The sequence below is a fragment of the Camelus dromedarius genome, chromosome 5 (genome assembly GCF_036321535.1).
Source record: "Camelus dromedarius isolate mCamDro1 chromosome 5, mCamDro1.pat, whole genome shotgun sequence".
NCBI classification, from domain to species: domain Eukaryota; kingdom Metazoa; phylum Chordata; class Mammalia; order Artiodactyla; family Camelidae; genus Camelus; species Camelus dromedarius.
Window position 1 is genome coordinate 7,025,599 of NC_087440.1, and position 12,225 is coordinate 7,037,823.

Consider the following 12,225-nt stretch of genomic DNA (forward strand, 5'->3'; position numbering starts at 1 on the left):
ACCTGGATGTGCGTTAGTTTCTTATTGCTACTGTAACAAATCACCACAATTTTTTTGGCTTAAAACAATAGAAATGTATCGTCTTATGATTCTGGAGGTCAGAAGTCTAAAATGGGTTGGCAGGTCTGTGTTCCTTCTGGAGGCCCGAGGGAAGAATCCATTTCTTGCTTTTTCCATCTTCTGGAGGCTGCCTGCGTTCCTTGGCTCTGGGCCCTGCGTCTCTCCAACCTTTGCTGGTGTCATCACATCTCCTCTGATTCTGACTCTCTTGCCTCCTCCTTTTCCTTCTAAGGACCCTTGTGATGACACTGGGCCTGCTCAGATAATCCACGGTAATATTTTTACCCCCAAATCCTCAACCTCATCATATCTGGGAAGTTCCTTTGGCCACGTCAGGTAGTATAATGTCAGGTTCCAGGGAGCAGGACTTGGACTTCTCTGGGGGACCATTGTCCCGCCTCCCACAGGAAGGAAGGGAAGGCCTCTCTGAGGAGGTGACATCTGAGATGAGACCAGATGACAAAAAGATATAGGGAGGGAAAGTGTCCCAGAAAGAACAGCCTGCAGCAGTTTAGAGGCTGGTGCAAGCCTGGAGATTCTTAAAAAGATACCAGTGTGGGGAAAAAAGCAGGGTGGGGGGTGGAGGCAGGGTATACAGCTTAGGGGTAAAGCATGTGCTTAGCATGCATGAGGTCCTGGGTTCAATCCCCCAGCACCTCCGTTAAAAAAAAAAATAGATAAACCTAATTACCTCCTCCCCCCTCAAAAAAAAGCTTAAAAAAAAAAAAGATACCAGTGTGACTAAACTGAGCAGCCAGAGGGAAGCTGGAGTGGTAGGACTTCATTCCCAGTGTGACAAGGAGCTGAGAGTTGTGTTTTTCGCTGGAATGGTCCATACGTGGATGGAAGCAACTTCTCTGGGAATTGTCTAGAGAGGCACTGTCCAGTAGGACTATAATATGAACCACACCTGTAATTTTGAATGTTCTAGTAGCCACATTTTCAAAAGTGAAAAGAAATGGGGGAATTTAATCTTAATAAAATATTTAATTAACCCAATACCTCCAAAATATTATCAGTTCAATGCATAATCAGTGTAATTAGTGTATTAGCGAGATATTGCATCTTCAATATCCAGGGTGCGTTTTGTGCTGACAGCACATCTCCGTTTGGATTAGCCACATTTCAAGTGCTCAGGAGCCACCTGTGGTCCTAGTGACCATTTGGGGAAGTACATGTACAAACAGGGAGGGTCCTAGGAGTCCCATGCAAAGTCTAGTCTGCGAGTGTTTCAAAAAGTGGTGAACAGTGGGGTATCATAGAGAATGTGGGGCATGTGTCACGCCCACTAACCCTCCCCAGCTTCAGAGACTCTTGAGTAGGCAGTGGGAAGCAAAGGATGGATTTGCAGATCCTAGAAAGGAAGATGTCCCCTTGCGGGGCCGGGGAGACTTGGTCCCAGACCTGCAGTAGACTCCTGCTTGCCTGGAACCTCCAGGGAACACCTGTCTGTATTCCAGGTGATCGGTCTCAAAGTTCATCTCCCTGTCCAGCCCTCACACCTTTAATCCCCTGCGTGAGTTTTAGTCAAAGTCAGACTTTTCCCATTTCTTTACAGACGGGGCTATTTATTCATCTCATTATACCAGTGTTACTGAAAACAAGAGCAGAGGTCAAGAACAGGGAAAATTCAACAAAAGCAGTGAGAAGCAATCGGTTGCTAGGGCAAGAACCATATCCCAGGCACTTCCAAGCTAGACCCACGCTCTCTTGTGCTCTTGCAGTGACCCCAGTATTAACCATAAAAGTCTAGCCTGAGAAATTTAGTACCAAAAGAACATCACGTCCATTCATTGGGATTTTTACAGTGATATTAAATTAAACGGGTTTATGAAACAGAAAATAAAGATCTGAATTAAACATGGAGGTCATGGAGGTTTGCATAAAGGCCAACTTATGAGAAGCATATTCAGTACTGCACAAGACCATAAAAGTAACAGCAGCATTTATTAGAACATCCTGTGCAGAGCCATCCATCTGCACAACACCCTCAGCTTTCAGGAGAAGGGCTGGTGCCGAGTTCCCTTCTCACGATGGATTTGATGGGCTGGCATCTCGACCGTGACTTCCGGGCTGTGCGTACCAGCAGTGCCATCAAAAGGCAGCTTGGCCACTGTGACATGTAGTGACAAAAACTCTAATGTGCAAGGACAAAGGTGCCTTCAGTGAGTGCTTTGGGGGTTTTAGAGCATCAGTCAAATTACCAATGTCTCTGATTAGTGAGCCTGCAATCTTGAGCAATCTGGGGCGGCATTGGAAAAGGGATGGAATGTTTCCCTCTGGTAATGCATCAGCACAAGTCCTTCTTGGATGAGTTTTCCAGAATTATGAGGACGTGGTAGTGTGGGAGAGAAGCAGCTATGACATAGAAACCTGGTGCCTTGAAAATCAGCCGTGATCTTTGCAAACAATGAACTTATTAACAAATATTTACCCAGTACCTATGAAGTGCTGTAGTCTGGAGGGACTTAAGAAACACAAGGTCCCAACTTTCCACGAGCTTGAGATCTGGTTGGAAAAAAAAAAAAAAGACTATGCGATGATAAATTACACAGTACATGGTACCTGGCCTGTGAATCAACAGATCTGAATTCTGCCACTAAGGCAGCCACTTACCAGGGCTACTACCTTCAACCTAGTCATGGTCTAGTACACTAGTCATTGTCTAGTACGATCACTACTAGATGACGCAAGACTCACTTCCTTGGGTAAGTCACCTTCCCTTTCTAGACCTCAGGATCCTCTTCCAGACATCCAGAGGGTTTGAATGGATTATGGTGTTGATGGCAATAGTAATAGCTCTATTTAGTAAGGTCTGACTTTGTGCTCATGATTGCACTACATACTTCACAGGAATTAATTCATATATTTCTGAAGCAAACTTACCTAGGAGATGGGCCGTGTTATTCCCAGCATATAGATGAGGAAACTAAGATTTAGGTTAAGTAACTTACCCAAAATCAAAGAGCACTGACTAATGGAGAGCTGGAGTTCAATGGCAAGTCCTTGAGCCTGTAAAGTTCGGGGTCTAAGTGCCCTGAAACCCGTCCCAGCCGTCGTGTGCATTAGTAGTGGGGACCTTCCCAGTCACGGGAAGATTGCTTGGGGACTGAAAAGGGTGAAGACTGATAGAGGAAACCACAATACCGTAAAACGTGGACAGGGCACGAGCAGAGCTTCCGAGAGGAGAAACACCATCCTCAGTGGCTCAGAGAACACACACCTAATGACGTCAGAACCCCAGCACGCTCAAAGTTCAGTAGCCCTTTCCGGGATGTCCTGATCAGTCAGTGCTGGTACCTCAGTTTGCGTTCACGGAGCCCTGGCCACTCAGCAAGTGAGTCACAGGGCAGCTGGAGTCCCCAGAAAAGGGACTTCAAGGCTGGTGCATGACCACAAGTCTCACCTTTTCAACTTTGTCATTTCATACCTGTCTCAGCCACATGTGGGGGAGCTGGGAATGTCACTTCAGCCGTCATGTTTGGTGAGGACACACACACACAGATAGGCACCCACAGAGTCTTCGTTTTGAGATGAGGGCGGGTTCGGTTTCCTTTGCTCACACAACCGATGCCGCCCGAGGACACGGGTTTAGGTGGCTCATTGGCTGCAGCCGTTTCGTTATGCGTTTGCCTCGTTACCTTGGCTTCCAGCACATTCTCTTGAACAGATAGTTCATCTCCTTATCTCAGAATATTGTTTCCCCAAGCGTAGCCCGGAGTCAATAGCTTCGATACCATCGAGGCAAGAAGGCATTAAGGCACCTTTTCTGTAACTGTTTTAGTCGTATTTTTTTTCACGTCTGCTTCATGAAAAGATGATGCGGTTAGATCGGAGCTGGGCTGGCCGAGGGTACCGTGTGTGCTGGGGTTACCCACAGCGTCACGTGGTTCACCGTCTCCTGCAGCGGGGTGAGCTTATCTTTGCTGCACCTTGCCATCCAGCGGCAGCGTCTTCCCGCCTCCGCGTGCGCGCATGCGCGCCCCCGCCCCGCGCGCGGACGGCTGCTCACCGCAGCGTCTTGTAAAAAGATACTGCACCATTCATCTGCAAGGAGGCCTCGGCTGCACTCAGGGAAAGGACACTTTCCCTGGCTTTTCCACGTAGGGATTTGGAGCCTTAAGCAGACACATTTCTGTTTAATTTAAGCTAGTCATTCTGATGTTCCTCCGCTGTGCCAGGAACTGAGCTAGCTACTCAGGGTACAGATAAATATGACCCGGCTACTGTCCTTGAGAGAGTCTCTCTGTAGCCATGGAGAGAACACAGGTTAACACACGGCTAGAATTCAACCCAGGAGGGGCCCGGGAGGTGCCATGGATGGAGCTGTGAGGGAAGGCAGTTGAGGGGGGCTGGGAGGGAAGGACCAGGGGACGCTGCGCAGAGGAGCAGGCATTTAAACTCCATGTTCAAAGTCACGTACAAGGCTGCCAGTTAAAGAGGGAAAAAATATTCTCAGCAGAGGGAATAGCCAAAGAAATAATGAAGATGTGGACGTGTGGGCTGTTTAGTGCGTCTTGAGCAGAGCAGGCAAAGGAGGGTGAGGCTGTAGGAAGATGGGCTGGTCCAGCCAGGAAAGGACTCTGTGCGCCATCCTGGTGGATGCCAGTGAGTGCACCAGAGACCCTGGGAAAATCAAGAGAAGACCTCAGGGACCTTGCCAAAATGAAGAGCTTGGCCCTTCCAGCCAGTCAGGGTGGTGCCTGCAAGTCTGTCCCTGGTTCTGACCCACCCCGGGGGCTTTCCTTTCACAAGTGACTTAACCCTTCTAGAACCTGGCCTGCCGTGGTCCGAGTGTCAATCTTCAAAGTGTCCTTGACCCCTAGTAACTACTTAAAGGACACATGGGAAAAGTTGTTTTTATATCCCATCTGACCCTTGAGAAGCTGGTGGACACATAACCATGACCCCCCCTAATAGGAGCAGTTTCTTTGATTTTGAACTATAGTTGGCTTACAATTTCGTGTTAGTTTCTGGTGTACAGCACGGTGATTCAGTTATACACACACACACACACACACACACACACACACACACATCCCTTTTCATATTCTTTTTCATTATAGGCTATTACAAGATATTGAATTTAGTTCCCTGTGCTGTGCAGTAGGTCCTTGCTGTTTATCCATCTTATGTATAGGAGTATCTGCAAATCCCGAACTCCCAATTTATCCCTCCACCACCCCCTTTCCCCTCTGGTAACCATCAGTTTGTTTTCTATGTCTGTGAGTCTTCATTAGTGTGGCTGCCGAGGAAAGAGCTCTCTGCCTGGGAGACCAGGTCTTGTCTGGGCTCTGCCACTCTCATGCTGAATGACCTTGGACAAGTAATTTCTCTCCAGGCTCCAAAGAACTCGTCTGTAAGATGAAGGGCTGAACTCGATGCCTCCCCTGCCTCGTCTGTGTCTTCCTTACCTCTTTAATTTTTAGGAAGTCAGAGTGGTCTCTGATGGAAGAGTCTGAGCAGGAAGTGTTTCGTCTTAACAAGGAGGCTCTGAGGGTTTTTTTGCCCTGAGCAAGGGGGAAAATCACCCAGTGGCCCAGTGAGGATGCCTGTTTGTCTGTCTCCCTTGGAAAAAACAGCGGGAAGTGGGGAATTGGAATCCAAGCTCCTGCATGAGCCAGCCTTGGATTTGGAAGTTTGGAGATCTTACCCTAAGGATGGAGCTTCCTAAGGGAAACAGGGTGAAAAAGGAGGGTGGAGTGAGGAGGTGGCAGACCTGGGACCGGGGCGCAGGGGTGCAGGAGCGGTTTGGCTGCTTCCTGGGGCACTGGGCAGCCCGAAGGGGCAGTGGAGAGAGGTGATCACGAGCATGGGTTATGATATCGCAAGACCTGGCTTCAAATCCTGGGCCCTCCACTGACTGTAGATACAGCCTCCAGCCAGTTCCTTCTCCGCAGGCCTCACTTTCTCACCTGTGACGTGTGAGTCTTTGTCTGTCTCCCTTGGAAAAAACAGCGGGAAGTGGGGAATTGGAATCCAAGCCTTTGCAGGACTCTCATGAGAACGAATTCAGGTAAAGTGCTTAGTGCTATTCCTGGCTTGTAGTAAGTGTCCCATAAATGGCAGCTTTAAAAAAAATCTATTTTTAATATCTAGAAAAGTCAGTTAGGGCCAGAGGGTAGAGGCTTCTGTCGGCCAAAGCAAAGAATTTGGACTTGATCCTGCAGCCCATGGGCAGCCGGTGAAGGGACTCCAGCAGGGGAGGGTGTTAGAGAAGCCGGTGTTCGGGGAAATCTCCAGCTGTCATCAGTTTGGGGTGGGTTGGAAGAGAGAAGGAATGCTGGTGAGGAGGTTCAGTCAGTGTCCAAGAGAGTGGGGGTGAGGGCCCGAGGAGGGGCAGAGGGAACGGAATGGAAAAGCGGAAACAAGAACTTTATGAGGAGGAAAGTGGCAGAGGAGTAAAGGATGGACGTGGAAAGTGGTTTTGAGGATGTAGCCTTGATGGCTTCCACCCCGACTGAGGTGTGAGGCGGGGAAGGACATCACTGTTCTTGTCCTGGGCAGGGAGGGTGGGTGCTGCCATCCGGAGGGACTGGACCCCAGTCCTGAAACCCTGAGGGAGGTCTTTGGTACGTTGATTGGTTTGTGCGTTAGTATCCTGCTTTGTCCAAAAAGGGTTTGAGATGGTTTGATACCTGAGGGCGTAGGTAGTTTACACTTTCTTCTTAAGTAGAAATGAACTGAAACAGTAAACACCAAAGGAGAGAGGAGACAGACAGTAGAGTAAATTCTTGGCGGGTGGAGAAGGAGGTAAAAATGGGGGACAAGGGAGGCAGTGGTGGCGAGTCCCCAGCTGCCGGCTCTTGGCCTTTGAATTAAGAGGGAATCCCTCGCAAAGGGAGAGAAGACCCAGGCTCTTTGACCTCTTGTCTAACTTCCAGAATAACAGTGGGCTATTTCTCAATGTTTTTAATCTTCCTCTTCTTTGTCATGGAAGAAGCTACGGCAGGTGCCCCTTCTCCAGAACCAGTACAACTCCCAGGGAAGGATGAGAGGGAGGGAGGGAGTGAGAGCAAAAGCCAGCAAGAGCAACCAAAACTGCAGAAGGAGACAGAGACCCGTCGCTGGGAGGCACTGCCGGGGGCCCTGCTGGTTGGGTGGCGGTGGCGGCGGCTGCCACCGAGCCATCCAGCTTGCGGCTTTGCTTCCTCTTTCTCTCTCTAGTAGCACAGACTCGCTCAGCCCACGATTCCGGAGGGTTTCACAGCCTCAGAGGTCTGGGAGGGCACCTTGCAGTGCCTGAGGCCCCGAGAGGGTTCAGAGCGGCTGCAGGATGTCTGGACTCTCTGGGCCAGTGTGCTCTCTGCAGAGGGGCTCTAGCTGCTGGGAGGCCTGGGAGAAAACAAGAAAAAGTTGTTTCCTGCAGGTCTCTGCTGAAACTGCTCACAGAGAGTCACTCAGCATTTGGTAAGTGCAGTGAACGTTTTTACTTTCAATGCTTGAATTTCTCTGGCTTCCGTGAGCTCTTGTTGTCGAGGAAGAAGGTGGTAATTTCACCCCCTCCCTCCCCGTGTGGTGTGACAGCACCAAGATTGTTATCTCCACACCCAACTCAGTGTTGCTTTTTTTTTTTTTTTTTTTTTTGGGTAACATAGCTTTCGAAAAACCATCAACTGGGCTCCAGCTGGTCAGGCTTCGAGGGCGGTTACCACAGTGTGAAAAGGCGGGGTTGCTTTGTCAGGCAGGCTGCTGCTGGCCATGGGTGCAGGCGTTACGGTCCAGAATCCAGACCCACCTTGTCCCTGGGAGTGGAGACAGGCGGGGGGCTGGGTAAGAAGTTGTGCTGCTTAACCCAGAGCTCCGTCCCTCCCCTGCCAGTCTGGCAATGGCTGGACGTGCGCAGGGCCCCTTTCTGGAAAGGAAAGAAGCTTAGCAACCATCTAGCTCTCTGATCCTCTTCCTAAGGGGATTCCTGAGGCCTGGAGTCCTGAGCCAGCTTTCCCAAGGCCAAGCCGTTGCAGCTTGCGGCTGGAACAGGATTTAAGGAGCCCTGGCTCTGAGCCCAGTGTTCAGAGGCTTCCTGGCGAAGTGTAAAGACCCTGGCTCTGCACAGGTAGACCTGGACCGGACCCAGCCTGAGGGCTTGGGAGACTTGTCTTTCCCCAGCCCCACACTGAGCCCTTAGCCTCCCACCCATGCCTCAAGGTGTGCACAGCCCTCTGGGACGGATGCTGAGGAGGTCAGGATGAGAGGAAAAGGCACCTGGGGCCAGCGAGTCACGGGAAAGGGGACTCCGCCTTCCCCCCACCATGAGCAGTCCTTCCTGGGCTCCAGTGGACCACTCCAGAACGGGCAGCCTAAAGAAACCAAGGCCCCCGTTTTAAAGTAGCGGTTGGCAGCATTAATCGCCGGCAAGTAGAATTCAGCCTGGAAGCAGTTCTCATTGCTGCTGCAGATCCAGGCCTCCCTCTGCCCACGGGAGCTTCTCAGGGCAGCGCTGCAGGCGGAGCGCCTCTCCCCCAGCCCCGGCCCATCGTCACAGCTCACGCCTGTTAGATGATCCTTGTGTGCAGAGGACCCTCCTGCCTGCCCTCACCCCGGCCTGTTAACCACAGCAGAAGGCGAATCTTACTTCATCTTCTTCCCATCTGAGCTTCTCCTTCTCCCTTTTCAGGTGTATTCATTTTGTTAGGTGAGCAGCAAAAATGGAAGGGCACCCCCCGGGTGCCAGCCTCCATATTGGACGCCACTGGGGATACAGGGACACACGTAGCCATCCATACACGGGATGTTTTCTCCTGTACTTCTAGAGCCTCTGCAGGGGCCCAGGACAGAGCCGCTGTGTCTCACAGTTTTGAGGTGGTGGTGGTGGGGCATCATTTTCCTTGTGTCCTAGAGCATCTGACTCCCACAGGTGCCAGTCTCATGGCATTCGACCCCTGGTGCTCCCCAGCTTTGTGAGACCACTGTACCCAAGACCCAGGGTCCTCTCGGGTCCTCCTGGCCACGTGTACTGTGCAGGTGTGTGATGACAGGTGTATGATCTCCAAACTCAAGCAGATCTGAATTCAAGTTTGGGCTTCTTTATGTGACTTTGGGTCAGTTCCTTAATCTCTCTGAACTTCTAAGGAGATAATAATTATATATGCATGTATGTTTAGGGTGGCTTGATAGATTAAATAAAAACTACAAATGGATTATTATTCAATGAGGCGCATAAAGGGTCAAAACCTATTAGCAATGATTATTAGTAGCATCACCATTAATATAACGATTGCTCAGTCTTACTGTCATTCTTCAAAGGTACGGTATGCTATGCTGACAGCGCCCACCACTTTAGCTCTTAATACGTCAAAGATGAGCAGATGGAAATCCAAATGCTCCCTTGCGTAAGAAAGACGACAGTTGATCAGGGGAACTGAGTTAGAACCAGAAGAGACTGACTTTTTTTTACTGTGGTTCTGGTTAAATTGTGTTCCCTGGGAACTGAAAGCACAGAGGGACATCTTGATCTGGCCAAACCTGGGGCACCTACACGTATGAGCCAATGGTATCTGTCAGGTGAGGTTCGTTGTGAAGACTTCTGACGTCCCCCCACCTCATCCCAACCCCCCGATGCTGCTTTTCTAAAGGAAGCTTCCAGAAGGAGAGGCTTTTGGTCTACAGTCTTCAGGCCAGATTTCGCCCTGTGCAGAGACAAGGGGCAGCCTTGAACCGCAGGGGTCTGACTCCACGGCCAACACGGGCCACCAGTCAGCCAGGCCCTGGGACCTCTGCCTTTTTGCTTGGACAGTACACCTGGTTGGTGGGGCGAAGGCCAGGATGTTCCCTCTTCCCTATGCCAGACATCTGGATGTTTAGAAACAGCTGGATAGCTTTTTCTTTCTTTTTTTTTTTTTTTTCCGTAATGTTCCAGATACTTGGCTCTGTGAAGTCAGAGCCAGGGTGAAACCGCACAGCCAGGCCGTGTCTCGGTCAGCCTGTATTCAGGGACAGTGTAGCAGGATGGGAATCCAGGACTCATACAGGACAGGCCAGGCTTCAATCAGCATGTAGGAATCAGACCTGAGCTGCCGGGGAGGACATTGTGCCTGTTTCCTCGGGTTGTTGGTGGATGAAGCCGACTGTGGGTGTGGTTCCAGGGGAGCAGTGTGCTGGGGAGTCACTGGGGTACAGAATCCAGATCACCCCACACCTGCGAAGGCTCAGGAGGATCCCAAAGGTCGACACAGGCAGGAAGGACAGAACCTCTATTCGGAGAAGAGTGGGGAAGCCCAGCCTTGAAAGATTTGGAGGGAGGGCCGGCGATGTTCTACCTCACAGTGTATGGCTTAGGTTATTTGTTTGTAAAGTCCCTTCCTAAACATTCACGGACATTTCCTCTGCCAACCTATATGCCAGGGGGCAGGGATGCAAAGATGAGGGAAGTAGAGCCAGCTTTCAGGAGGCACCTTCATAGTGCCAAGTGCTGGCAGACAAAGGGAACAGCTAGCTGCTTCCAGTGGCTTCCAGATTTCTCGATTTTGGGGCATCATGAGAAGAAACGATCAGGTGCTAACTTGTTTGGTGGGGCCCTTTGTGACTTCCAACCAAATGGAGACCATAAAGACGTTGCCCCCCCCCCCAAAAAAATTAGCTCTTTAGAGGAATAAATGGTGCGTCATCTCCAACTTTGTGGTCAACACGGAAACCAAGGGCACGGCTTCAGACTGACATGAGACCTGACTTGGAGTGAGTGCATCTCTGCACTCCAGACAGCTCCCCGTGGAAGGAGGCGGCTCTTTCCTTGCTTTTTGTTTTTCACATGTTCAGCGTGTAGTACCCGCTACCAAGCCTGTGCTGACGTGAGCAGGGAGGGGTGGGGTTGGCACCGCGTGTCGCCCATTGATTGATGTATGTGCATCCTTCTCACTGCATAATTATCAGAGCTTCACCTTTGGATGATCTTGTGTTGGAGCCAAGCTCCATCCTGTGTCTAGAATCTCCTCAATTAGATAGGCTCCATTTTTTTTCCCTGGTCACTTTCTTTTTCCTGTTGCAATGTATTTACCAAAAAAGAAGAAGGAGGAGGAGGAAGAAGAAGAAGATGATGATGATTATGATGATAATGATGAAGATGATATAAGAAAGAAAAAAAAAACAAGAAAGCAGTAGTCTTTGTGACAAGAATTTAAGACAGGGGGATATATTTGCTGGGCTCAGGCTTGGGATCTACCTCTGCCCTGTCATGTTCCTTCATTGCCCTGGTCCCCGTTCAGGGAGCGTGGGAGGAGGACCTTTAAGTCAGGGAAAGGTTTTTGTACTTCGTCATGAACGCAGGGAATTGTTGAAGGATTTTTCAGTAGAGAAGGTCCTGCTCAGATTTACCTTCTAGCAGCCTTCCTTGCTGCAGTGTACACAAGGGCTTGGGTTATAGACTAGGTGGGAGACATGGTGGGCCTGACCTAGGACAGTGAGGGTGGGAAGCCCGAGCTGAGGACTGACTGGGGAATCTTTAGGAGATAAACCCTTGGGGACCTAGTGACTGATGAACATGAATTACGATAGAAAGTGTGGCATGCGGAGTGATTCTCAGCTTTCCTGCTGGAGTGTTTCCAACCCAGATGGAGAACCTGGGAGGCACTAGATGAGGCAAGAACGCCATGGATTTGATTCTGCAAATGGTATATCTGGAGTCCCCACTGGACCTAGGGGTGCTAATGTTCAGGGAGCGAAAGGAGAAACTAAAACTGGAGGAAGCTCCAGCCTAGGGACTGACACTGGAGACTCACTGATAGCCCAGGGAGAGTGTGGGGCCGCTGATGGAGGGCACCTGTGGGGCCACCATCGAGGGCAGGTGGGCCAGGATGCACCTGTGTGCAGGTGCAGAAATATCAGTAAGAGAGGTTCAAGGACATCCAGTGTAACCTTTCAAGTCTCTCCTCAGTCTGTCATTATCAGTATGTAAAAAATCAAGAGCAAGAATGAAGTTTTCTCTGTTTTGTCTCCTCTCTCAGTCAGTACATAGAGCATCATGGGCCAGCACAGAGTTTTACGTGACGTCTCAAACCCCATAGTAGTTCTGTAAAGGAATGTGGCTTCCACATGGACTGGCATTTGTACCAGCATGTTCTGCCAACTGTACTTCCACCTGAATGCCATTTATTTAAAAAAAAAAACAAAAACTTTTAAAACCAATCTTTCCTATCAACTGTTACGACCAAAGTTTAACCATCAGGCATG

The 12,225-nt window shown here is 50.0% G+C and overlaps 1 protein-coding gene across 5 annotated transcripts in view; it reads left to right on the plus strand.

Annotated features, from left to right (window-relative positions):
* The window catches only part of RORA (RAR related orphan receptor A), a 699,387-nt gene that overhangs the window by 359,787 nt on the left and 327,375 nt on the right, over positions 1–12,225 (plus strand). The window contains exon 1 of one of the 5 annotated variants that reach the window (XM_064485548.1): positions 7,228–7,470. The exons of 3 other annotated variants lie outside the window; for them this stretch is intronic. Coding sequence is in view for 1 of the 2 variants with exons in the window: in XM_064485546.1 (XP_064341616.1) it covers positions 7,337–7,470 (134 nt within the window). In the remaining variant the exon portion in view is untranslated. Of the gene's footprint in view, positions 1–7,227; positions 7,471–12,225 lie in introns of those variants that run through there. One more of the 5 variants, XM_064485546.1, reaches the window with a different exon arrangement.